The sequence below is a fragment of the Hyperoodon ampullatus genome, assembly GCF_949752795.1.
Source record: "Hyperoodon ampullatus genome assembly, chromosome: 13".
NCBI lineage: Eukaryota > Metazoa > Chordata > Mammalia > Artiodactyla > Ziphiidae > Hyperoodon > Hyperoodon ampullatus.
Genome location: NC_136926.1, coordinates 66,557,433 through 66,585,102, shown reverse-complemented (window position 1 = coordinate 66,585,102; position 27,670 = coordinate 66,557,433). Strand labels below are relative to the sequence as shown.

At 38.4% G+C, this 27,670-nt stretch overlaps 1 protein-coding gene across 1 annotated transcript in view; it reads left to right on the top strand.

Moving 5' to 3' along the window:
• Window positions 1-27,431, top strand: part of CFAP53 (cilia and flagella associated protein 53) — a gene marked incomplete at its 3' end in the record, with an annotated part of 68,810 nt that extends 41,379 nt beyond the window's left edge. Inside the window, exons 6-8 of the mRNA XM_079718131.1 lie at window positions 15,482-15,698; window positions 17,512-17,614; window positions 27,203-27,431. Coding sequence (XP_079574257.1) covers window positions 15,482-15,698; window positions 17,512-17,614; window positions 27,203-27,431 — 549 coding nt within the window. The remainder of the gene's footprint in view (window positions 1-15,481; window positions 15,699-17,511; window positions 17,615-27,202) is intronic.
• Between the last annotated feature and the right edge of the window lie 239 nt (window positions 27,432-27,670).

Here is a 27,670-nt window from a genome sequence, read left to right as displayed (position 1 = left end):
TGGACGCACAGGCTCAGCAGCCATGGCTCATGGGCCCAGCTGCTCCACGGCATGTGGGATCTTCCCGGACCAGGGCACAAACCCGTGTCCCCTGCATCGGCAGGCGGACTCTCAACCACTGCCCACCAGGGAAGACCGGTCCCAGTCTTTTTTTGTTAATGGTTGTTCAGCAGTTAGTTGTGATTTTTGTGTTTTCGTGACAGGAGGGGAGCTCAAGTCCTTCTGTTCCACCATCTTGTCTACAATGCTCTCTGTATATTTTAGATAACAGTCCGCTATCAGATAAGTTTTTAGCAAATATTTTCTCCCTGTCTGTGACTTGTCTTTCATTCTCTTGATCAGAGCTTTCATAGAGCAAAATTTTTAATTTTAATGAAGTCTAGCTTATCTATTCTTTCTTTCATGGACTGTGCCTTTGCTATTGTATCTAAAAGCTTATCACCAAACCCAAGGTCACCTAGATTTTCTCCTTTGTTATCTTCTAGGAGTTTTATATTTTATGTTTAGATCTTTGGTCCATTTTGAGTTAATTTTTGTAAAGGTGTAAGGTCTGTTTCTAGATTCTATTTTTTTTTTTTTGGCATGTAGATATCCAGTTGTTCTAGCACAATTTGTTGAAGAGATTCTCTTAACTCCATTGTATAGCCTTTCCTTCCTAGTCAAAGATCAGTTGACTATATTTATATGAGTCCATTTTGGGGCTCTATGTTCTTTTCTATTGATCTATTGATCTATTCTTTCACCAATTCCATACCGTCTTGATTACTATAGTAAGTCTTAAAGTTGGGCAGGGTCAGTCCTCTGACTTTGATCTTGTCCTTAAATACTGAGTTGACCAATTTGGGTCTTTAGCCTCTTCATATAAGCTTTAGAATCAGTTTGTTGATTTCCACAAAATAATTTGCTGGAGTTTTTTTTTAATTACATTGAATCTATAGGTCAAGAATGGAAGAACTGACATTCTGACAATATTGAGTATTCCTATTCATGAACATGGACTATCTCTCTATTTAGTTCTTTGACTTTTCTCATCAGCTTTGTGCTTTTCCTCATATAGATCTTGTACATATTTTGTTAGATTTGTACCTATGCATTTCATTTTTGGGGTGATAATGTAAATGGTATTGTGTTCTTAATTTCAATTTCTACTTCATTGCTGGTATATAGGAAATAAGTTGACTTTTGTATGTTAACCTTGTATCCTGTAATCTTGCTTTAATTGCTTATTAGCTCCAGGAGTTTTTTATCGGTTCCTTCAGATTTTCTACATAGACAACCAAGTTATCTGTGAAAAAAGACCAGCTTTATTTCGTTCTTCCCAATCAATATACCTTTCATTTCCTATTCTTGTCTTACTGTTTAAGCTAGGACTTTCAGTATAATGTGAAAAAGAGTGCTGAGAGGGGGCATCCTTACCTTGTACCTGATTTTAGTGGGAAAGCTTCTAGTTTTTCATCATTAACTATGATGTTAGTTGTAGGTTTTTTGTAGATATTCATTATCAAATTGAGGAACTCCCCCCTTTATTCCTGGTTTACTGAGAGGTTTTCTTTTTTTTATTTTAACATGAGTGGGTGTTGGATTCTGCCAAATTTTTTTTCTGCATTAATTGATATGATTATGTGGTTCTTCTTCTTTAGCCTGTTGATATGATGGATTACATTAATTGATTTTTGAATGGTGAACCATCCTTGCTACCTAGGATAAACTTTTGTCATGTTGTATAATTCTTTTTATACCTTGTTGGATTCAATTTACTACTATTTTGTTGAGGATTTTTGCATCTTTGTTTATAAGAGAGATTAATGTATAGTTTTTTTAATAATATCTTTTTCTGCTTTTGGTATTAAGGTAATTCTGGATTCATAGGATGAGTTAGGAAGTATTCCTTCTGCTTCTGTCTTGTGAAAGAGATTGTAGAGACTTGGTATTATTTCTTCCTTAAATGCTTGGTAGAATTCACCAGTGAACTCATCTGTGACTGGTGCTTTCTGTTTCAGAAAGTTAATTATTAATTCACTTTCTTTAATAATAGATATAGGCCTATTCAGATTGTCCTTTTCTTCTTGTGTCAATTTTGGCAGATTGTGTCTTTCAAAGAAGTGGTTGATTTCCTTTAGGGTATCAAATTTTGGGGCATACAGTTGTTCATAGTATTTCTTTCTTACCCTTTTAATGACTCTTGTATTTGTACATGTAGTGATGTCCCCTCTTTCATTTCTGATATTATTAATTTTGGTCATCTCCTTTCTTAGTTAGCCTGCCTAGAGGCTTATCGATTTTATTGGTTTTCTCAAAGAACTAGTTTTTGCTTTCATTGATTTTCTCTTTGATTTCCTGTTTTCAATTTCATTGATTTCTCCTCTAGTTTTTATTTCTTTTCTTCTGCCTACTGTGGATTTAATTTGCCTTTTTTTCTAGTTTCCTAAGGTGGAAGTTTAGATTATTGATTTAAAAAAAATTTTAAGACCTTTATTGGAGTATAATTGCTTTAGAATGGTGTGTTAGTTTCTGCTTCATAACAAAGTGAATCAGTTATACATACGTCCCCATATCTCTTCCCTCTTGCGTCTCCCTCCCTCCCACACTCCCTATCCCACCCCTCTAGGTGGTCACGTAGCACCAAGCTGATTTCCCTGTGCTATGTAGCCGCTTCCCACAAGCTATCTATTTTATGTTTGGTAGTGTATATATGTCCATACCACTCTCTCACTTTGTCCCAGCTTACCATTCCCCCTCCCTGTATCCTCAAGTCCATTCTCTAGTAGATCTGCGTCTTTATTCCTGTCTTGCCCCTAGGTTCTTCATGACCTTTTTTTTCTTTTTTTTAGATTCCATATATATATGTTAGCAGACGGTATTTGTTTTTCTCTTTCTGACTTACTTCACTCTGTATGACAGACTCTAGGTCCATCCACCTCACTACAAATAACTCAATTTCGTTTCTTTTAATGGCTGAGTAATATTCCATTGTATATATGTGCCACATCTTCTTTATCCATTCATCTGTTAATGGAAACTTAGGTTGCTTCCATGTCCTGGCTATTGTAAATAGAGCTGCAATGAACAATGTGGTACGTGACTCTTTTTGAATTATGGTTTTCTCAGGGTATACACCCAGTAGTGGGATTGCTGGGTCGTATGGTAGTTCTATTTTTAGTTTTTTAAGGAACCTCCATACAGTACTTCATAGTGGTTGTATGAATTTACATTCCCACCAACAGTACAAGAGGGTTCCCTTTTCTCCACACCCTCTCTAGCATTTATTGTTTGTAGATTTTTTGATGATGGCCATTCTGACTGGTGTGAGATGATATCTCATTGTAGTTTTGATTTGCATTTCTCTAATGATTAATGATGTTGAGCATTCTTTCATGTGTTTGTTGGCAATCTGTATATCTTCTTTGGAGAAATGTCTATTTAGGTCTTCTGTCCATTTTTGGATTCGGTTGTTTGTTTTTTTGATATTGAGCTGCATGAGCTGCTTGTAAATTGTGGAGATTAATCCTTTGTCAGTTGCTTCATTTGCAAATATTTTCTCCCATTCTGAGGGTTGTCTTTTCATCTTGTTTATGGTTTCCTTTGCTGTGCAAAAACATTTAAGTTTCATTAGGTTCCATTTGTTTATTTTTGTTTTTATTTCCATTTCGCTAGGAGGTGGGTCAAAACAGATCTTGCTATGATTTATGTCATAGGGTGTTCTGCCTATGTTTTCCTCTAAGAGTTTGATAGTGTCTGGCCTTACATTTAGGTCTTTAATCCATTTTGAGTTTATTTTTGTGTATGGTGTTAGGGAGTGTTCTAATTTCATTCTTTTCCATGTAGCTGTGCAGTTTTCCCAGCACCACTTATTGAAGAGGCTGTCTTTTTTCCACTGTATATTCTTGCCTCCTTCATCAAAGATAAGGTGACCATATGTGTGTGGGTTTATCTCTGGGCTTTCTATCCTGTTCCATTGATCTATACTTCTCTTTTGTGCCAGTACCATACTGTCTTGATTACTGTAGCTTTGTAGTATCATCTGATATCGGGGAGCCAAATTCCTCCAGCTCCGTTTTTCTTTCTCAAGATTCCTTTGGCTGTTCAGGGTCTTTTGTATTTCCATACAAATTGTGAAATTTTTTGTTCTAGTTCTGTGAAAAATGCCAGTGGTAGTTTGATAGGGATTGCATTGAAACTATAGATTGCTTTGGGTAGTAGTCATTTTCACAATGTTGATTGTTCCAATCCAACAACATGGTGTATCTCTCCATCTATTTGTATCATCTTTAATTTCTTACATCAGTGTCTTATAATTTTCTGCATACAGGACTTTTGTCTCCTTAGGTAGGTTTATTCCTAGATATTTTATTCTTTTTGTTGCAATGGGAAATGGGAGTGTTTCCTTAATTTCACTTTCAGATATTTCATCACTAGTGTATATGAATGCCAGAGATTTCTGTGCATTAATTTTGTATCCTGCTACTTTACCAAATTCATTGATTAGCTCTAGTAGTTTTCTGGTAGCATCTTTAGGATTCTCTATGTATAGTATCATGTCATCTGCAAACAGTGACAGCTTTACTTGTTTTCTGAGTTGGATTCCTTTTATTTCTTTTCTTCTCTGATTGCTGTGGCTACAACTTCCAAAACTATGTTGAATAAGAGTGGTGAGAGTGGGCAACCTTATCTTCTTCCTGATCTTAGTGGAAAAGGTTTCAGTTTTTCACCATTGAGGACGATGTTGGCCATGGGTTTGTCATATATGGCCTTTATTATGTTGAGGAAAGTTCCCTCTATGCCTAGTTTCTGCAGGGTTTTTATAATAAATTGGTGTTGAATTTTGGTGAAAGCTTTCTCTGCATCTATTGAGATGATCATTTGGATTTTCTCCTTCAGTTTCTTAATATGGTGTATCACATTGATTGATTTGCGTATATTGAAGAATCCTTGCATTCCTGGGATAAACCCCACTTGATCATGGTGTATGATCCTTTTAATGTGCTGTTGGATTCTGTTTGCTAGTATTTTGTTGAGGATTTTTGCATCTATGTTCATCAGTGATATTGGCCTGTAGTTTTCTTTCTTTGTGACATCTTTGTCTGGTTTTGGTATCAGAGTGATGGTGGCCTTGTAGAATGAGTTTGGGAGTGTTCCTCCCTCTGCTATATTTTGGAGGAGTTTGAGAAGGATAGGTGTTAGCTCTTCTCTAAATGTTTGATAGAATTCGCCTGTGAAGCCATCTGGTCCTGGGGTTTGTTTGTTGGAAGATTTTTAATCACAGTTTCAATTTCAGTGCTTGTGATTGGTCTCTTCATATTTTCTATTTCTTCCTGATTTAGTCTTGGAAGGTTGCACATTTCTAAGAATTTGTCCATTTCTTCCAGGTTGTACATATTATCGGCATAGAGTTGCTTGTAGTAATCTCTCATGATCCTTTGTATTTCTTTCTAATTCTATTGATTTGAGTCTTCTCCCTTTTTTTCTTGATGAGTCTGGCTAATGGTTTATCAATTTTGTTTATCTTCTCACCAACCAGCTTTTAGTTTTATTGATCTTTGCTATCGTTTGCTTCATTTCTTTTTCATTTATTTCTGATCTGATCTTTATGATTTCTTTCCTTCTGCTAACTTTGGGTTATTTTTGTTCTTCTTTCTCTAATTGCTTTTGGTGTAAGGTTAGGTTGTTAATTTGAGATGTATCTTGTTTCTTAAGGTAGGATTTTATTGCTATACACTTCCCTCTAGGAACTGCTTTTGCTGCATCCCATAGGTTTTGGGTAGTCGTATTCTCATTGTCATTTGTTTCTAGGTATTTTTTGATTTCCTCTTTGATGTCTTCGGTGATATCTTGGTTATTTAGTAGTGTATTGTTTCGCCTTCATATGTTTGCAGTTTTTACATATTTTTTCCTGTAATTCATATCTAATCTCATAGCGTTGTGGTCAGAAAAGATGCTTGATACGATTTCAATTTTCTTAAATTTACCAAGGCTTGATTTGTGACCCAAGATATGATCTATCCTGGAGAATGTTCTATGAGCACTTGAGAAAAATGTGTATTCTGTTGTTTTTGGATGGAATGTCCTATAAATATCAATCAATTCCATCTTCTTTACTGTATCATTTAAAGCTTGTGTTTCCTTATTTATTTTCATTTTGGATGATCTGTCCATTGGTGAAAGTGGGGTGTTAAAGTCTCCTACTATGATTTTGTTACTGTTGATTTCCCCTTTTATGGCTGTTAGTATTTGCCTTATGTATTGAGGTGCTCCTATGTTGAGTGCATAAATATATACTGTTGTTATGTCTTCTTCATGGATTGATCCCTTGATCATTATGTAGTGTCCTTCTTTGTCTCTTGTAATATTCTTTCTTTTAAAGTCTATTTTGTCTGATATGAGAATTGCTGCTCCAGCTTTCTTTTGCTTTCTTTTTGCGTGGAATATCTTTTTCCATCCCCTCACTTTCAGTCTGTATGTGTCCCTAGGTCTGAAGTGGGTCTCTTGTAGAGAGCATATATACGTGTCTCGTTTTTGTATCCATTCAGCCAGTCTATGTCTTTTGGTTGGAGCATTTAATCCATTTACATTTAAGGTAATTATCGATATGTATGTTCCTATTACCATTTTCTTAATTGTTTTGGGTTTGTTATTGTAGGTCTTTTCATTCTCTTGTGTTCCCTGCCTAGAGAATTTCCTTTAGCATTTGTTGTAAAACTGGTTTGGTGGTGCTGAATTCTCTTAGCTTTTGCTTGTCTGTAAAGGTTTTAATTTCTCTGTCAAATTGGAATGAGATCCTTGCTGGGTAGACTAATCTTGATTGTAGGATTTTCTCTTTCATCACTTTAAATATGTCCTGCCAGTCCCTTCTGGCTTGCAGAGTTTCTGCTGAAAGATCAGCTGGGGGGACCAGCAGAAGATGGAGTTAGAGTAAGATGTGGAGATCACCTTTCTCCCCACAGATACATCAGAAATACATCTACACGTGGAACTGCTCCTATAGAGCACCTACTGAATGCTTGCGGAAGACCTCAGACCTCCAAAAAGGCAAGAAACTCCCCAAGTACCTGGCTATTGGAAAAGAAAAAGCAGAGAGAAAAGAATAGGGCCGGGACCTGCACCAGTGGGAGGGAGCTGTGAAGGAGGAAGGGTTTCCAGAACTAGGAAGCCCCTTCGCAGGTGGAGACTGTGGGTGGCAGAGGGGGTAAGCTTCAGAGCCACAGAGGAGAGTGCAGCAACAGGGGCATGGAGGGCGAAGCAGAGAGATTCCCACACGGAGGATGGGTGCCAACCAGCACTCACCAGCCTGAGAGGCTTGTCTGCTCACCCGCTGGGGCGGGTGGGCACTGGGGGCTGAGCTCAGGCTTCGCTTTGATCGCAGGGAGAGGACTGGGGTGGGCTGCGTGAACACAGCCTGAAGGGGGTAGTGCACCACGGCTAGCCGGGAGGGAGTCCGGGAAAAACTCTGGACCTGCCGAAGAGGCAAGAGACTTTTTCTTCCCTCTTTGTTTCCTGGTGCATGAGGAGAGGGGATTAAGAGTGCTGCTTAAAGGAGCTCCAGAGATGGGCGCGAGCTGCGGCTATTAGCGCAAACCCCAGAGACGGGCATGAGATGCTAAGACTGCTGCTGCAGCCACCAAGAAGCCTGTGAACAAACACAGATCACTGTCCACACTGCCCCTCCCAGGAGCCTGTGCAGCCCACCACTGCCAGGGTCCCGCGATCCAGGGACAACTTCCCCGGGAGTACACACAGAGCGCATCAGGCTGGTGCAACGTAATGGCAGCCTCTGCCACCACAGGCTCGCCCTGCATCCATACCCCTGCTTCCCCCCAGCCTGAGTGAGCCAGAGCCCCTGAATCAGCTCCTCCTTTAACCCCGTCCTGTCTGAACGAAGAACTGATGCCTTCAGGCAACCTACATGTAGAGGCGGGGCCAAATCCAAAGCCGAACTCCGGGAGCTGTGCGAACAAAGAAGAGAAAGGGAAATTTCTCCCATCAGCCTCAGAAGTAGCAGATTAAAGCTCCACAATCAACTTGATGTACCTGCATCTGTGGAATACCTGAATAGACAGCAAATCATCCCAAATTGAACAAGTGGACTTTGGGAGCAAGATATATTATTTTTTCCCCTTTTCCTCTTTTTGTGCATGTGTATGTGTATGCTTCTGTGTGAGATTTTGTCTGTATAGCTTTGCTTTCACCATTTGTCCTAGGATTCTGTCTGTCCATTCTTTCTTCTTTTTTTTTACTTAAAAAATTTTTTTCATAATAATTATTTTTTATTTTAATAACTTTATTTTATTTTATCCTAATTTATTTTATTTTATACTCTTTCTTTCTTTCATTCATTCTTTCTTTCTTTCTTTCTCTCTTTCTCTCTCTCTCTCTCTTTCTTTCTTTCTAGTTTTTCTTCCTTTTATTCTGAGCCGTGTGGATGAAAGGCTCTTGGTGCTCCAGCCAGGAGTCAGTGCTGTGCCTCTGAAGTGGGAGAGCCAACTTCAGGACACTGGTCCACAAGAGACCTCCCACCTCCATGTAATATCAAACGGTGAAAATCTCCCAGAGATCTTGATCTCAACACCAAGACCCAGCTTCACGCAGTGACCAGCATGCTACAGTGCTGGACACCTTATGCCAAACAGCTAGCAAGACAGGAACACAGCCCCATCCATTAGCAGAGAGGCTGCCTAAAATCATAATAAGGCCACAGACACCCCAAAACACACCACCAGACGTGGACCTGCCCACCAGAAAGACAAGATCCAGCCTCATCCACCAGAACACAGGCAGTAGTCCCCTCCACCAGGAAGCCTACACAACCCACTGAATCAACCTTAGTCACTGGGGACAGACACCAAAAACAACAGGAACTACAAACCTGCAGCCTGCCTGAAGGAGACCCCAAACACAGTAAGATAAGCAAAATAAGAAGACAGAAAAACACACAGCAGATGAAGGAGCAAGATAAAAACCCACCAGACCTAACAAATGAAGAGGAAATAGGCAGTCTACCTGAAAAAGAACTCAGAATAATGATAGTAAAGATGATCCAAAGTCTTGGAAATAGAAAAGAGAAAATGCAAGAAACATTTAACAAGGACCTAGAAGAACTAAAGAGGAAACAAGCAATGATGAACAACACAATAAATGAAATTAAAAATTCTCTAGAAGGGATCAATAGCACAATAACTGAGGTAGAAGAACGGATAAGTGACCTGGAGGGTAAAATAGTGGAAATAACTACGGCAGAGCAGAATAAAGAGAAAAGAATGAAAAGAACTGCGGACAGTCTCAGAGACTTCTGGGACAACATTAAACACACAACATTCGAATTATAGGGGCCCCAGAAGAAGAAGAGAAAAAGAAAGGGACTGAGAAAATATTAGAAGAGATTATAGTTGAAAACTTCCCTAATATGGGAAAGGAAATACTTTATCAAGTCCAGGAAGCACAGAGAGTCCCACACAGGATAAATCCAAGGAGAAACATGCCAAGACACATATTAATCAAACTATCAAAAATTAAATACAAAGAAAACATTAAAAGCAGCAAGGGGAAAACAACATATAACACACAAGGGAATCCCCATAGGTTAACAGCTGATCTTTCAGCAGAAACTCTGCAAGCCAGAAAGGAGTGGACATATTTAAAGTGATGAAGGAGAAAAAGCTACAACCAAGATTACTCTACCCAGCAAGGATCTCATTCAGATTTGATGGAGAAATTAAAACCTTTACAGACAAGCAAAAGCTGAGAGAGTTCAGCACCACCAAACCAGCTATACAACAAACGCTGAAGGAACTTCTCTAGGCAAGAAACACAACAGAAGGAAAAGACCTACAATAACAAACCCAAAACAATTAACAAAATGGGAATAGGAACATACATATTGATAATTACCTTAAATGTAAATGGATTAAATGCTCCCACCAAAGGACACAGACTGGCTGAGTGGATACAAAAACAAGACCTGTATACATGCTGTCTACAAGAGACCCACTTCAGACCTAGGAACACATACAGACTGAAGGTGAGGGGATGGAAAAAGATATTCCATGCAAATGGAAATCAAAAGAAAGCTGGAGCAGCAATTCTCATATCAGACAAAATAGACTTTAAAATAAAGACTATTACAAGAGACAAAGAAGGACACTACATAATGATCAAGGGATCCATCCAAGAAGAAGATATAACAGTTGTAAATATTTATGCACCCAACATAGGAGCACCTCAATACATAAGGCAAATACTAACAGCCATAAAAGGGGAAATCAACAGTAACACAATCATAGTAACACCCCACTTTAACACCCCACTTTCACCAATGGACAGATCATCCAAAATGAAAATAAATAAGGAAACACAAGCTTTAAATGATACAGTAAAGAAGATGGAATTGATTGATATTTATAGGACATTCCATCCAAAAACAACAGAATACACATTTTTCTCAAGTGCTCATGGAACATTCTCCAGGATAGATCATATCTTGGGTCACAAATCAAGCCTTGGTAAATTTAAGAAAATTGAAATTGTATCGAGTATCTTTTCCAACCACAACACTATGAGACTAGATATCAATTACAGGAAAACATCTGTAAAAAATACAAACACATGGAGGCTAAACAATACATTACTTAATAACCAAGAGATCACTGAAGAAATCAGGGAGGAAATCAAAAAATACCTAGAAACAAATGACAATGAAAACACGACGACCCAAAACCTATGGGATGCAGCAAAAGCAGTTCTAAGAGGGATGTTTATAGAAATACAATCCTACCTTAAGAAACAGGAAGCATCTCAAATAAACAGCCTAACCTTGCACTTAATGCAATTAGAGAAAGAAGAACCAAAAAAACCCAAAGTTAGCAGAAGGAAAGAAATCATAAAGATCGCCTCAGGAATAAATGAAAAAGATATGCAGCAAATGATACCAAAGATCAATAAAAATAAAAGCTGGTTCTTTGAGAAGATAAACAAAATTGATAAACCATTAGCCAGACTCATAAAGAAAAAAAGGGAGAAAACTTAAATGAATAGAATTAGAAAGGAAAAGGGAGAAGTAACAAGTGACACTGCAGAAATACAAAGGATCATGAGAGATTACTACAAGCAACTCTATGCCAATAAAATGGACAACCTGGAAGAAATGGACAAATTCTTAGAAATGCACAACCTGCCAAGACTGAACCAGGAAGAAATAGAAAATATGAACAGACCAATCACAAGCACTGAAATTGAAACTGTGATTAAAAATCTTCCAACAAACAAAAGCCCAGGACCAGATGGCTTCACAGGCGAATTCTATCAAACATTTAGAGAAGAGCTAAAACCTATCCTTCTATCAGATTTAGCCCTTTTCTGAAGGTGCCATTTCCATTTTAACAGTGAGGCCTCAGTGGCCGTGCCGAGCCTCTGCCAGGTTGAACCCCTCACAAAGTGGAGGAACATGGCCTTGTAATTTGGGGGGGACACCCTGTATGAAGAATTATCTGCATTTGGGGTCAATTAGGGTCTCTTCAGGATTGGAGGTGAAATCTAGGTCATCTGGGTTGCTCTGTTCAAAGAAGTGATAGATCCATTGACCCATACCAGTCTTACAGAGAGAGAGTCAGGCCTCATCTAGTGTTTTCCATTGGCTTTGAACCTTTGTGATAATAACCGCAGTAGAAGGGTGATCTCAGTGTCAAGCATTAAAAATCCAAGTAAACAGGGGAAGGGATTCTCTTTCTATACCTTTAGGGCTAGTGCCTTTGGGTTTGGACTCTCCCTGGTCATTGGAAGCCTCAATTATGGTGTTTCCCTTTTCCCACATGGAAGGCTAGAGGTTGCCCAGAGTTGGGTATTTCCCTTCCCCCAGGTCAGTGAGGCTCTGATAAAACCCCAGCAGGTTAGGCTCTGGTTAAATACTTTCTCCTGAGGGCAAACCTTATTAAGAAGAATAGAATGCTCTGGTGTATTTCAGAATGGTTCATTTCCCCCTCCCTTGCCATAAGCATGAGGGGATTTTTCTCTGATATTTACTGTAAGAACCTGAGGTATGATTTTGTGAGTTTACAGGAGGTAAAACTCACAAAAGTGTGGGGTCCCCCTGGATGATTGGGTCCCCTTAGAGTTTTTAACTCAGAGCAGTCCAAACTGAGCCTCCAGCCAATCTCTTTGTGTTTTCAATTTGCATTTCCAGAATAGCTAATGATGTTGACCAACTTTTAATGTGCTTATTTGCCATCTGTATATCCTCTTCAACCAAATGTCTTCTGATATCTTTTGCCCATTTTCTAATTGGATTGCTTATTTGATTTTTCCCTTTCTTTCTCTTTCTTTCTTTCTTACTATTTTGGCTATTGAGCTTTTTCTTCTCAATTGGATCTTTTTTTATTAATTCCTTAACAGCTTCATTAAGGTATCATTCATAAAACATACAATTCACCCATTTAAAGTGTACATTTCAATGGATTTTAGTGCAACCATCACCACAGTTGATTTTAGAACATTTTTATTATCCCACTTTCCCTCTTCTCCTCCCTCCACCCCCACTCCTAAGCAGCTACTAATAGACTTTCTGTCTCTATTGATTCCCTATTCTGGACTTTCATATGAATGAAATCATATACTATGGGATCTTCTGACTGGTTTCTTTGACTCAGCATAATGTTTTCAAGGCTTATCCATGTTGTAACCTGTATGAGTAGTTTATGCCTGTATATGGCTGAATAATATGTCAGTGTATGGATATACCACATTTTGTTCATACATTTGTCAGTTGATGGACATTTGAGTTGTTTCTACTTTTTTGCTATTATGAATAATGCTAATGTGAACATTCATATGTGAATTTTTGTTTGGATGTATATTTTTGTTTGGCTTGGGCATACACCTAGGAGTAGAATTACTGACTCTATGTTTAAGCTTGAGTGATCACCAAATTGTTTTTCAAAGTGGCTTCACTGTTTTACATTCTCACACACTTAGGAGGGTTCTGATTTTTCCACATGCTTGTTAACATTTGTTATTGTCTGTCTTTTATTTTAACCATCCTAGTTTGTCTAAAGTAGTATGTCACTGTGGCTTTCATCTGCATTTCCCTAATGACTAATAATGTTGAGCCTCTTTTTCTGTGCATATTGGCCATTTATATATCTTCCTTGGAGTAATCTATCTAAAGGCTACTGAAGTCTTAAGAAGTATATTCAAGTTATTTGCCCAGTTTTTAACTGGGTTGTCTTTTTATTATTGAGTTGTAGGAGCTCTTTTTATGTTCTAGACACAAATCCCTTGTCAGATAAGTGATCTGTGAATATTTTTCTCATTCTGTGGGTTGCCTTTTCACTCTTGATGGTGTCCCTTGAAGTACAAGAGTTTTAAATTTTGATGAAGTAAAATTTATCTATATTTTCTGTTGTTACTTGTGCTTTTTGGTGTCATATCTAAAACACTCTTATTACCCCAAGGTCATGAAGATGTCCTGTTTTCTTCTTAAAGTTTTATAGTTTTAGCTCTTACATTTAGGCCTTTGATCCATTTTTTTAAAGTTTTTTTTGGTGTGGAGCATTTTTAAAGTCTTTATTGAATTTGTTACAATATCATTTCTGTTTTATGTTTTGTTTTTTTTTTTGGCCGTGAGGCATGTGGGATCTTAGCTCCCCAACTAGGGATTGAACCCACACCCCCTGCATGGGAAGGTGAAGTCTTAACCACTGGACTGCCAGAGAAGTACCTGCCTTTGATCCATTTTGAGTTAACTTTTGTATATTGTATGAGTTAGAGGCCTAACTTCATTCTTTTGCATGTGGATATCCAGTTGTCACAGCACCATTTGTTGAAGAGACTATTTTTCCTCTATTGAATTGTCTTGGCACTCTTGTCAAAAATCAATTGACAGTAAATGTGAAGGTTTATTTTGGACTGTCAGTTCTATTCCATTAATCTATATATCCATTCCTAGGCCAATATCATGTCTTGATCACTATAGATTTGTAGTAAGCTTGAAATCAGGAAATGTGAATTTTCCAACTTTGTTCTTCTTTTTCAAATTGTTTTGGCTATTCCAGCTCCCTTGAATTTCCATTTGAATTTAGGATCAGCTTGTCAATTTCTGCAAAGAAACCAACTGGGATTTTGATAGGGATTATTTTGAATTTATAGACCAATTTGGGGATAATTGCCATTTTAACAATATTGTCTTCTGATCCATGAACATCGGATATCTTTCCATTTATTTAGGTCTTCTTTAATTTTTTTCAGTAATGCTTCTTAGTTTTCAGAGTATAAGGTTTGGACTTCTTTTGTTAAAGTATTCCCCAAAGAATGAAACTATGTATACAAGCCATTCTGAGGATGCAGCTACACCCTCAGATCTTGCTAGTTCTACCTCAAATCTGTGATATTCTCAAAAGAGATCAGAGATTGGATCGAACAGCACAAATATAATACCATGAAAGACAGAAGCCAACTGAAATTACCTGTGTTATAAAGCCTAGTTCACTGCCTAAGCTGCACAGTCAAATCACCTGGGGAGCTTAAAAGCTATCCATTAGATAGGAATCTCAAGGAGTGAGACTTAGTACTTTTTAAAGCTCCCCAGGTGATTTCAAAGTGTAACTAATATTGACATTTGCTGTTGTAAATTATCAACTAACTCATCTTCTAGTCAGAGACAGTGCTGTAATAATAGTAGTGACTTATTTTATCAGGTTGATATTTCATCTACCTAAATTAAAATAAATGAAAATAAAGTTGTATAATTGAAAATTATTTGGGAACTTCTTTGAGAAACAATTTGAGAAAGTATTTGAATTACTATTTGAACTGTTCAAAAATGTGTTATAAAACATTTCAAACAGATGCAAAGAATAGTACAATGAACCCCCATGTGTCAATTTCCTAACTTCAACAACCATCAACCAATAGCTATTCTTGTTTCATCTGTCCCTCCCACCCATTCCCCACTGTCACCCGAGTTTTTTAAAATTTATTTATTTATTTGTTTATTTATGGCTTCTTTGGGTCTTCGTTGCTGCATGCGGGCTTTCTCTAGTTGCAGCGAGTGGGGGCTACTCTTCGTTGTGGTGCGCAAGTTTTTCATTGCAGTGGCTTCTCTTGTTGTGGAGCACAGGCTCTAGGCACATGGGCTTCAGTAGTTGTGGCACGTGGGCTCAGTAGTTGTGGCTTGCGTGCTTTAGAGCACAGGCTCCATATCTGTGGCGCATGGGCTTAGTTGCTCCGTGGCATGTGGGATCTTCCCGGACCAGTGATCGAACCCATGTCCCCTGCATTGGCAGGTGGATTCTTAATCAGTGCGCCACCAGGGAAGCCCCACCCTGAACATTTTTAAGTAAATCCTAGAAATAGTATTTTACAATATCTGTAAATGTTTCAGTATGTAATTCTGAAATATTGGAATTGTAGCTCTAAAAGATTATTTTAAAACTTATCCTCTATATCATTATCGCACCTAAAAGCTTTAACAACATGAGGTAATTTTTATGTTATGTAGGAAGATATGATAAGAGAACAGAAGATATATCATCAGTACTTGGCACAGCGGCGTGAGGAAGAAAAAGCTCAGGAGAAAGAACTGGACAGAATATTAGAGAAAGAGAAGGAAAAGAAGTTTGCTGAGAAGGACAAGGAGCTGAGACTTGAAAAGGAGGCAAGAAAACAACTTTTGAGTGAGGTCATGTGTACAAGAAAACTGCAAGTTCAAGAAAAGTGTAAGGAAATGAATTATAATTATATTATATTTGGGCCTTAATTCAATTTAAGTAGCAACCAAAATATTTATTAAATTAGTATTATGTGTGAAATACTATGAAGAATGTAAAAAGGATTAAGGCAAGATCCCTGCTTTGCAGGGACATTACCTAATTGAATACTTGAATATCTTTCTGCAGGTGTCTCCATACGTCCATGCCTGCATGCCTTTGCTTGGGTAGTTTTCTCTCCCTATGATACTTTTTTTTTTTTTTGCGGTACGCGGGCCTCTCACTGTTGTGGCCTCTCCCATTGCGGAGCACAGGCTCCGGAGGCGCAGGCTCAGCAGCCATGGCCCACGGGCCCAGCCGCTCCGCGGCACGTGGGATCCTCCCAGACTGGGGCGCGAACCCGTTTCCCCTGCATCAGCAGGCGGACTCTCAACCACTGCGCCACCAGGGAAGCCCCCTATGATACTTTTGATCTTGAGAAATCCTGGACATCCTTCAAGGCCAACTCAAATATCTCATTCCTTGAGAGGCCCTCCATGTTCCTCTATTCATAATAAACCTTCTTTCTGGGGTTCTCACCATTGCTTGTTCACAGCTCTTAGCATACCACTGAATTCCCTCAGCTTCAGTGCTTGGTCACAGAAGGAAATATTTATTGAGAGGATTTCTATACCCAGATGTAAACATTTACTAGTAGGGTACTATGGACTTCACACTAGCTGTCTTTGCAAGAGAAAGCTCATCTTGGTTCCATTGATTAATTCTCCACTCCAGGAATTATAATGGCAGTCGAAAACTGTTAAGCCAGTATTAGATGGAGTTTTAAGAAATGAGAAGAAAGCTTCTACGATAAAATGATTTCTGTATTCTCCCATGATAAATGTTTTAGAATATATTGAGAAAACATGGAAAATTTAAGTATTGGGAACCATTTATAAACAAGGAAATAAAATCAACCATAATGCACCACCCAGGAATAGCTACTGTTCACAACTTCCTGTATTTCCTTCGAGTATTTTTATTATGTATGTCATTTCCCCTCACAAATTAGGATCTTGTTGTATATATTTTTTTACAGCCTGCATTTCCCACTTACTATAAACATTTTCCAGGTTATTTTTCTTCTGTTGTAAGATTTGTAATGCTGCCTAGAAATCCATTATAAAAATGGACCATAATTTATTTTACCTAAACACAGCTAATGGACCTTCAGCTTGTTTTGAATCTTTTTCCTCCTGTGTTAGCATTGGAGGTTACTATCTCTGTACATAGGTTTTTGGGCTCATATATAATTAAGATAAATTCCTGTAAATGGATTTGGGACCAAAGATATGTACATTTTAGATGTATATTGCCTGGTTTTATTTATTCTTTTGTGAACTCTGTTCTCTTTGTCATTTTTTTACCTACTGGGTTAAGTTTTCCTTATTTAATTTATAAAAGACTTACATACTGGTTTTCCAATACTTACTTTGTAATAAATAAAATCCCCTATTAATATAAATGGCAATAGAACTGTTTGTCCTCAAGAAGGGAAAGGTGAGAAATGTTCAAACAGTGGTAATCTGGTATGAAAAAGGCTGATCATAGATTTCAATGACAAATGATTAAGAGAAAATTTCTATAGATTGCAGCACATATGAATCTAAACCCTATTATTTCCTTAATGGAGATGACTACTTCTACCTTATTAAGCTAAGATCCAGCCCAGTGATTCTAAGCTCTGCCTTTCTAAAGACAATACGGCATTGATGCCCCAAAAGATGTCAGCAAGTCTTTTCTGAAAAAGTCATTCAGCAAAAATTACTTTTGTCTTTCTTAGTGCAACGAAAAGCAAAAGAACAGGAAGAACGTGCTATGGAACAGGAACGCATAAATGAAGGTCTTAAAGAGCTTAACCGTGAAGAGAGGGAGGATTTTACAAGGTATGATTTTGTTTTCTTTATTATTACTAACTAACCAAAAATAGGAGATTTTTAGCATATGTGCCATAATTTTTAGCAATGTGCCATAATTCATGTATTATTGATGTTATTTTACATCAGTCTTACATTTGTCCTAAAAGCTCAATTCAGTTTATAAAATTTCATATAAAAATAAGCAACAACCATTTTGGTAAAATTAAATTCTGTACATTGTGTAAGTCTGATTATACACATTAGGTATTAAACTAGATAAACATCTTAAGAAATAAAACAAATTAGAAACAATTTTTATAAAGTAGGCACCAACCCTAAATCGTAATGAAATAAGTTTTTTCCCCCATGAAATAAACCTGGAAATACAGCGTGACCTAATTAGTTAGATTGACAGAAATGGCTTATGGGGTTATGATTCCATGAAAATGTCCCAGGAAGATTTTTTGTAGCCTCGCTGAGCTGGAAAACTGAAGTGCTCTGGGTGCTTTGAGATGTACCACTTCCCTCCTCGGGCAAGTGTCCCTCCGATCATCATAATCAGGCTCAGGTAGAGAAAATTGGCTAATGCCTCCTTACAGCCTTTCACAGATCATAGCAGTCCCTTCCCACCGATGACTGTGACACCCAATTCAGGTGATCAGTGTGGTGGAGAAAGAGGACTTGGCTCCTCTAATTGCTGGTCACCCTCCCTGTCCCTAGGGCCTGTTCCCCGGCTCACCCACATTTGGTGCATAGAAATAAGCTCTCTTCTTTATAGGAAGAGTGTGGTTTATATACCTGAGCCTATTGTTACTTTGGGGGCACTACCAACAATATCTGGCCTACCCTACTGACTTCCTCTACTTGTTCTGCTCTGGAGGTCCTTCCTTCTCACTTTTGAAAAGTCTGTTGTTGGAGATGTGAATTTAATGAATAACAACTCTCTTCCCTGCCCAACTTTTTTTTTCTTATTTTAACATCTTTATTGGAGTATAATTGCTTTCCAATGGTGTGTCAGTTTCTGCTATATCATAAAGTGAATCAGCTCTACGTATACATATATCCCCACATCCCCTCCCTCTTGCGTCTCCCCCCCACCCTCCCTATCCCACCCCGCTAGGTGGTCACAGAGCACCTAGCTGATCTCCCTGTGCTATGTGGCTGCTTCCCACTACCTATTTTACATTTCGTAGTGTATATATGTCCATGCCACTCTCTCACTTCATCCCAGCTTACCCTTCCCCCTCCCCGTGTCCTCAAGTCCATTCTCTACGTCTGCATCTTTATTCCTGTCCTTCCCCTAGGTTTTACTTCACCCTGTATGACAGACTCTAGGTCCATCCACCTCACTACAAAAACTCAGTTTCGTTTCTTTTTATGGCTGAGTAATATTCCATTGTATATATGTGCCACAACTTCTTTATCCACTTATCTGTCGATGGACACTTAGGTTGCTTCCATGTCCTGGCTATTGTAAATAATGCTGCAATGAACATTGTGGTACATGAGTCTATTTTCTCTTTTTTCAGTTTTGCTTCAGAATGTATTTATTTAGGTTTATAAAATATTAAATATATTTATAATATATGTAAATATATATTTTTTAATCTGAAATTCAAATTTAACCCAGTGTCCTGTTTTTTTTTAACACCTTTATTGGAGTATAATCGCTTTACAACAGTGTGTTAGTTTCTGCTGTATAACAAAGTGAACCAGCTATACATAAACACACATCCCCATATCTCCTCCCTCTTGCATCTCCCTCCCACCCTCCCTATCCCACCCCTCTAGGTGGTCACAAAGCACGGAGCTGATCTCTCTGTGCTATATGGCTGCTTCCCACTAGCTATCTATTTTACATTTGCTAGTGTATATATGTCCAGTCCACTCTCTCACTTCATCCCAGCTTACCCTTCCCCCTCCCCGTGTCCTCAAGTCCATTCTCTACATCTGTATCTTTATTCCTGTCCTGCCCCTAGGTTCTTCAGAACCCGTTTTTTTTTTTTTTTTTTTTTAGATTCCATATCTTGTGTTAGCATATGGTATTTCTTTTTCTCTTTCTGACTTACTTCACTCTGTATGACAGACTCTAGGTCCATCCACCTTACTATAAATAACTCAATTTCATTTCTTTTTATGGCTGAGTAATATTCCATTGTATATATGTGTCACATCTTCTTTATCCATTCATCTGTCGATGGACACTGAGGTTGCTTCCATGTCCTGGCTATTGTAAATAGAGCTGCAATGAACATTGTGGTACATAACTCTTTTTGAATTATGGTTTTCTCAAGGTATATGCCCAGTAGTGGGAATGCTGGGCCATATGGTAGTACTATTTTTAGTTTGTTTTTTTTTTTTTAAGATATTGGGGGTAGGAGTTTATGAATTAATTTATTTATTTTTGCTGTGTTGGGTCTTCGTATCTGTGCGAGGGCTTTCTCTAGTTGTGGCAAGCGGGGGCCACTCTTCATCGCGGTGCGCGGGCCTCTCACTATCGTGGCCTCTCTTGTTGCGGAGCACAGACTCCAGACGTGCAGGCTCAGCAGTTGTGGCTCACGGGCCTAGTTGCTCCGTGGCATGTGGGATCTTCCCGGACCGGGGCACGAATCTGCGTCCCCTGCATCGGCAGGCAGACTCTCAACCACTGTGCCACCAGGGAAGCCCCTATTTTTAGTTTTTTAAGGAACCTCCATACTGTTCTCCATAGTGGCAGTATCAATTTACATTCCCCCCAACAGTGCAAGAGGGTTCCCTTTTCTCCACACCCTCTCCAGCATTTATTGTTTTTAGATATTTTCATGATGGCCATTCTGACTGGTGTGAAGTGATACCTCATTGTAGTTTTGGTTTGCATGTCTCTAATGATTAGTGATGTTGAGCATCCTTTCATGTGTTTGTTGGCAATCTGTATATCTTCTTTGGAGAAATGTCTATTTAGGTGTTCTGCCCATTTTTGGATTGGGTTGTTTGTTTTTTTGATATTGAGTTGCATGAGCTGCTTGTAAATTTTAGAGGTTAATCTTTTGTCAGTTGCTTCATTTGCAAATATTTTCTCCCATTGTGAGGGCTGTCCTTTTGTCTTGTTTATGTTTTCGTTTGCTGTGCAAAAACTTTTAAGTTTCACTAGGTCCCATTTGTTTATTTTTGTTTCTATTTCCATTTCTCTAGGAGGTGGGTCAAAAAGGATCTTGCTGTGATTTATGTCATAGTGTTTTGCCTATGTTTTCCTCTAAGAGTTTTACAGTGTCTGCCGTTACATTTAGGTCTTTAATCCATTTTGAGTTTATTTTTGTGTATAGTGTTAGGGAGTGTTCTAATTTCATTCTTTTACATGTAGCTGTCTAGATTTCCCAGCACCACTTATTGAAGAGGCTGTCTTTTCTCCATTGTATATTCTTGACTCCTTTATAAAAAATTAAGGTGACCATATGTGCATGTGTTTATCTCTGGGCTTTCTATCCTGTTCCATTGATCTGTGTTTCTGTTTTTTTGCCAGTACCATACTGTCTTGATTACTGTAGCTTTGTAGTATAGTCTGAAGTCAGGGAGCCTGATTCCTCCAGGTCCATTTTTCTTTACAAGTTTGCTTTGGCTATTTGGGGTCTTTTCTTTCCATACAAATTGTGAAATATTTTGTTCTAGTTCTGTGAAAAATACCAGTGGTAGTTTGATAGGGATTGTATTGAATCTATAGATTGCTTTGGGTAGTATAGTCATTTTCAATGTTGATTCTTCCAATCCAAGAACATGGTATATCTCTCCACCTGTTTGTAGCATCTTGAATTTCTTTCATCAGTGTCTTATAGTTTTCTGTATACAGGTCTTTTGTCTCCTTAGGTAGGTTTATTCCTAGATATTTTATTCTTTTGTTGCAGTGGTAAATGGGAGTGTTTCCTTAATTTCTCTTTCTGATTTTTCATCACTAGTGTATAGGAATGCCAGAGATTTCTGTGCATTAATTTTGTATCCTGCTACTTTGCCAAATTCATTGATTAGCTCTAGTAGTTTTCTGGTAGCATCTTTAGGATACTCTATGTATAGTATCATGTCATCTGCAAACAGTGACATCTTTATTTCTTCTTTTCCATTTTGGATTCCTTTTATTACTTTTTCTTCTCTGATTGCTGTGGCTAAAACTTCCAAAAAATGTTGAATAATAGTGGTGAGAGTGGAGAAACTTGTCTTGTTCCTGATCTTGGAGGAAATGCTTTCAGTTTTTCACCATTGAGAACAGTGTTGGCTGTGGGTTTGTCATATATGACCTTTATTATGTTGAGGTAAGTTCCCTCTATGCCTAGTTTCTGCAGGGTTTTTATCATAAATGGATGTTGGATTTTGTCAAAAGCTTATTCTGCATATATTGAGAGGATCATATAAATTTTCTCCTTCAGTTTGTTAATATGGTGTATCACATTGATTGATTTGTGTATATTGAAGAATCCTTGCATTCCTGGGATAAACCCCACTTGATCATGATGTATGATCCTCTTAATGTGCTGTTGGATTCTGTTTACCAGTATTTTGTTGAGGATTTTTGCATCTATGTTCATCAGTGATATTGGCCTGTAGTTTTCTTTCTTTGTGACATCTTTGTCTGGTTTTGGTATCAGGGTGATGGCGACCCTTAGAATGAGTTTGGGAGCGTTCCTCCCTCTGCTCTATTTTGGAAGAGTTTGAGAAGGATAGGTGTTAGCTCTTCTCTAAATGTTTGATAGGATCTGCCTGTGAAGACTTCTGGTCCTGGACTTTTGTTTGTTGGAAGATTTTTAATCACAGTTTCAATTTCAGTGTTTGTGATTTGTCTGTTTAGATTTTCTATTTCTTACTGGTTCAGTCTCAGAAGGTGGTGCTTTTCTAAGAATGTGTCCATTTCTTCCAGGTTGTCCATTTTATTGGCATATAGTTGCTTGTGGTAAGCTCTCATGATCCTTTGTATTTCTGTAGTGTCAGTTGTTACTTCTTTTTCCTTTCTAATTCTATTGATTTGAGTCGTCTCCCTTTTTATCTTGAGGAGTCTGGCTAATTGTTTATCAATTTTGTTTATGTTCTCAAAGAACCAGCTTTTAGTTTTATTGATCTTTGCTATCGTTTCCTTCATTTCTTTTTCATTTATTTCTGATCTGACGTTTATGATTTCTTTCCTTCTGCTAACTTTGGGTTTTTTTGTTCTTCTTTCTCTGATTGTTCTAGGTGTAAGTTTACGTTGTTTATCTGAGTTGTTTCTTGAGGTAGGATTGTATTGCTCTAAGCTTCCCTCTTAGAACTGCTTTTGCTGCATCCCATAGGTTTTCGGTCGTCGTGTTTTCATTGTCATTTCTCTCTAAGTATTTTTTGATTACCTCTTTGATTTCTTCAGTGATCTCTAGGGTATTAAGTAGTGTATTATTTAGCCTCCATGTGTTTGTATTTTTTACAGATTTTTTCCTGTAATTGATATCTAGTCTCATAGCGTTGTGGCCAGAAAAGATTCTTGATGAGATTTCAATTTTTTAAAATTTACCAAAGCTTGATTTGTGTCCCAAGATATGATCTGTCCTGGAGAATGTTCCATGAGCACTTGAGAAGAAAGTGTATTCTGTTGTTTTTGAATGGAGTGTCGTATAAATATCAATTAAGTCCATCTTGTTTAATGTATCATTTCATGTTTGCGTTTCCTTATTTATTTTCATTTTGGATGATCTGTCCATTAGTGAAAGTGGGGTGTTAAAGTCACCTACTATGATTGTGTTACTGTCGATTTCCCCTTTTGTGGCTGTTAGTATTTGCCTTATGTATTGAGATGCTCTTATGTTTGGTACATAAATGTTTACAATTGTTATGTCTTCTTCTTGGTTTGATCCCTTAATCAGTATGTAGTGTCCTTCTTTGTCTCTTGTAATAGTCTTTATTTTAAAGTCTATATTTTCTGATAATGAGAATTGCTACTCCAGCTTTCTTTTGATTTCCATTTTCATGGAATATCTTTTTCCATCCCCTCACTTTTTGTCTGTATGTGTCCCTAGGTCTGAAGTGTGTCTCTTGTAGACAGCATATATATGGGTCTTGTTTTTATATCCATTCAGCCAATCTATGTCTTTTGGTTGGAGCATTTAATCCATTTACATTTTAGGTAGTTATCGATATGTATGTTCCTATTACCATTTTGTTAATTGTTTTGGGTTTGTTATTGTAGGTCTTTTCCTTCTCTTGTGTTTCCTGCCTAGATAAGTTCCTTTAGCATTTGTTCTAAAGCTGGTTTGGTGGTGCTGAATTCTCTTAACTTTTGCTTGTCTGTAAAGGTTTTAAATTCTCCGTTGAATCTGAATGAGATCCTTGCTGGATAGAGTAATCTTGGTTGTAGGTCTTTCCCTGTCATCACTTTAAATATATCCTGCCACTCCCTTCTGGCTTTCTGAGTTTCTGCTGAAAGATCAGGTGTTAACCTTATGGGGATTCCCTTGTATGTTATTTGTTACTTTTCCCTTGCTGCTTTTAATATTTTTTCTTTGTATTTAATTTTTGATAGTTTGATTAATATGTGTCTTGGCATGTTTCTCCTTGGAATTATTCTCTATCGGACTCTTTGTGCTTCCTGGACTTGATTGGCTATTTCCTTTTCCATGTTAGGGAAGTTTTCAGCTATAGTCTCTTCAAATATTTTCTCAGTCCCTTTCTTTTTCTCTTCTTCTTCTGGGACCCCTATAATTCAAATGTTGGTGCATTTAATGTTGTCCCAGAGGTCTCTGAGACTGTCCTCAATTCTTTTCATTCTTTTTTCTTTATTCTGCTCTGCGGTAGTTATTTCCACTATTTTATCTTCCACATCACTTATCCCTTCTTCTGCCTCAGTTATTCTGCTATTGATTCCTTCTAGAGAATTTTTAATTTCATTTATTGTGTTGTTCATCATTGTTTGTTTGCTCTTTAGTTCTTCTAGGTCCTTGTTAAACATTTCTTGTATTTTCTCCATTCTATTTCCAAGATTTTGGATCATCTTAACTATTATTACTCTGAATTCTTTTTCAGGTAGACTGCCTATTTCCTCTTCATTTTTTTGGTCGGGTGGGTTTTTTCCTTGCTCCTTCATCTGCTGTGTATTTCTCTATCTTCTCATTTTGCTTAACTTACTGTGTCTGGGGTCTCCTTTTCAGAGGCTTCAGGTTCGTAGTTCCCGTTGTTTTTGGTGTCTGTCCGCAGGGACTAAGGTTGGTTCAGTGGGTTGTGTAGACGTCCTGGTGGAGGGGTTGGTGCCTGTGTTCTGGTGGATGAGCCTGCATCTTGTCTTTTTGGTGGGCAGGACTGTGTCCAGTTGTGTGTTTTGGGGTGTTTGTGACCTTATTATGATTTTAGGCAGCCTCTCTACTAATGGGTGGGGTTGTGTTCCTGTCTTGCTAGTTGTTTGGCATAGGGTGTCCAGCACTTGAGGTTGCTGGTCATTGAGTGGAGTTGGATCTTAGCGTTGAGATGGAGATCTCTGGGAGAGCTCTTGCCAATTGATATTACGTGGGGCCGGGAGGTCTCTGGTGGACCAATGTCCTGAACTTGGCTCTCCCACCTCAGAGGTTCAGGCCCGACACCCGGCAGGAGCACCAAGACCCTGTTAGCCACATAGCAGCTGTGCAAACTTGGGCAGCCTATTTTATTCTCCAGGCCTCAGTTTCTCCATCTCCAAACTCTGGAACTCCACACTCCAGAGGCCCTCCTTTCAAGGTGCTGCCTCTCCCCTTCTGTGCAGGTCCTAAGCCCCTGCCCAACTTTTGAATCAACTGAGAAATAAGAAAAGTAGTGTGAGCAGAAGGTATTACAGTTACCTACTGGTGTATAACAACACCCCCCCAAATTTGTGGTTTAAAGTGAGTTATGATTATGTCTCATGATTCTGTGGTTGATAAGGCTCAGCTGTGTGGTTCTTGCTTGGGGTCTCTCATCTGGTTCAAGTCAGATGCTGGCTGGGGCTACATTCATGTGAAGGCTCAGCTGGAATGCACACCTAAGATACCTATTCATATAGCTTGTAGCGTGTGCTGACTCTGCCTGGGGATCTCATCTGGTATTACCAGCCGGAACACCTACACATGGCCTCTCCATGTGGCTTGGGGTTCTTACAGTGTGGTGGCTGGTTTTGAGAGGGATAGTTCCAACAGCAAGCATTCCAGGAGACAGGAAGAACAAGCTGCCAGGCCAGTTAAGGACTACATCTAGGACTGCTATAGCATCACTTCTGTCATATTCTGCTGGTCATACAAAGCAGCCACAGGGCCCATCTAGATTCAGTGGGATGGAGAAATGAGCTCCACCTCTTGATAGGGGGGTAGAGGTTCACATTGCAGAAGAGCATATGGGAGGGGGCGACATCACTGTGGCCGTCTTTGGAAAATGGAATCTGCCACACAGAGGCGTACGCATGCTGTAATCTCTATTTCTGATAAAGTCTTATATTAATAATGTGGCTTCTAGATTGTAAAATGGTAAAAGTGCTATGGAAAACAATGTGAAGTTTCCTCAAAAAATTAAAAAGAGAAATACCGTATGATCCAGTAATCCCACTTCTGGGTATAAATCCAAAATAAATGAAAGCAGGACCTTAAAGAGATGTTTGTATACTTATGTTCATAGCACCACTATCCACAATAGCCAAGGTGGAAAGAACCCAAATGTCCATTAACAGGTGAATGGATAAGCAAAGTGTGGTATGTACATACAGTGGAATATTATTCAGCCTTGAAATGGAAGGAAATCCTTTCAGATACTACAGCATGGATGAACCTTGAGGACATGCTAAGTAAAATAAACCAGTCACAAAAAGACAGATGCTGTATGATTTCACTTACTTGAGGTACCTAGAATAGTCAAATTCATAAAGACAGCAAGTAGAATGATGGTTACCAAGGGCTGGTGGGAGGGGACAAAAAAGAGTTGTTGTTTAATGGGTATAGAGTGTCAGATTTGCAAGACGAAAATGTTCTGGAGATCTGCTTCACAACAATGTGAATATACTTAACACTACTGAACTATACACTTAAAAATGGTTAAGATGGTAAATTTTACATTATGTGTTTTTTACCACAGTAAAAAAAAATCACTGTAAATTTTTAAATGTGGCTTATATATTTTAACTGTGGCTTATATATGGAGGAAATCATCTAGTTAATACTGAACAGAATGAGTCAAACTTACCCACCCGGTCACCAGCAACCCACCCAGTCACCAGCAGTGCCAGACCACTGCAGGCCTCCCCTGCAGGGAGAGTATGCCCCCTTTGATATAGAAAGCAGACAAGAAATAGGCAGAACAACCTGTTCCGTTTTACCTTCTTCCTTGGAGGGGAGTGAGAGGGGATGGAGAGAGGCCAAGGGCTCTCTCCACATAGCAGTCAATATTTTGAATGAAGAAGAGACATTCCCTCACTAAAATCAGTTTTTCTTCTAAGGTTGCCTAAGGTTCTAAGGTTGTCTTAATGATTATTGGATAATAAACACATTATTGAATTTTTCATCTATTTCTTCCCCACTCACCCTGATTTTAATGGGAATTCTAATTTGACTTTGAAAATTACATTTTAAGTGTAATGGCCTACATAAATCCAAATACTTACTTTGACAGTTTTATACTTTGACATTTCTGATACTTTAGACGCTCGAGTTTAGCCCAGGAGTACAGGAAGCAACTTCAGATGCAAATGTACTCCCAACAGCAGGCCCGTGAAGCAGAGAAGGAGGAGGAACGCCGAGAGTTTGAAGCAGGGATGACAGCAGAGAAGAATTTCCAGGGCAAGATCCAGGAGATCCTGTCCACCCATCAAGTGCTGCCCCAAAATATTCATCCCATGCGGAGAGCATGCCCTAATAAACTTACACCATAGTTTCATAAACATCAACCTAGTTTTTCTCAGTCTTTTACTATTTTAAACTATAGCATGCTTGTATATCCCTTTTAACTCATGGATAAACTGTTCTTTTACACTCTGAGTTTGCATAATTATATGCCACGAAATTTTCTTCTTACAAATTAAACTGTTCCTTTTTGAGATTTCATAGACTGACAAATCTGAATGATCTACTTCCTATCACATAGTTATTTTCCTTATTTATCTCCATGCCT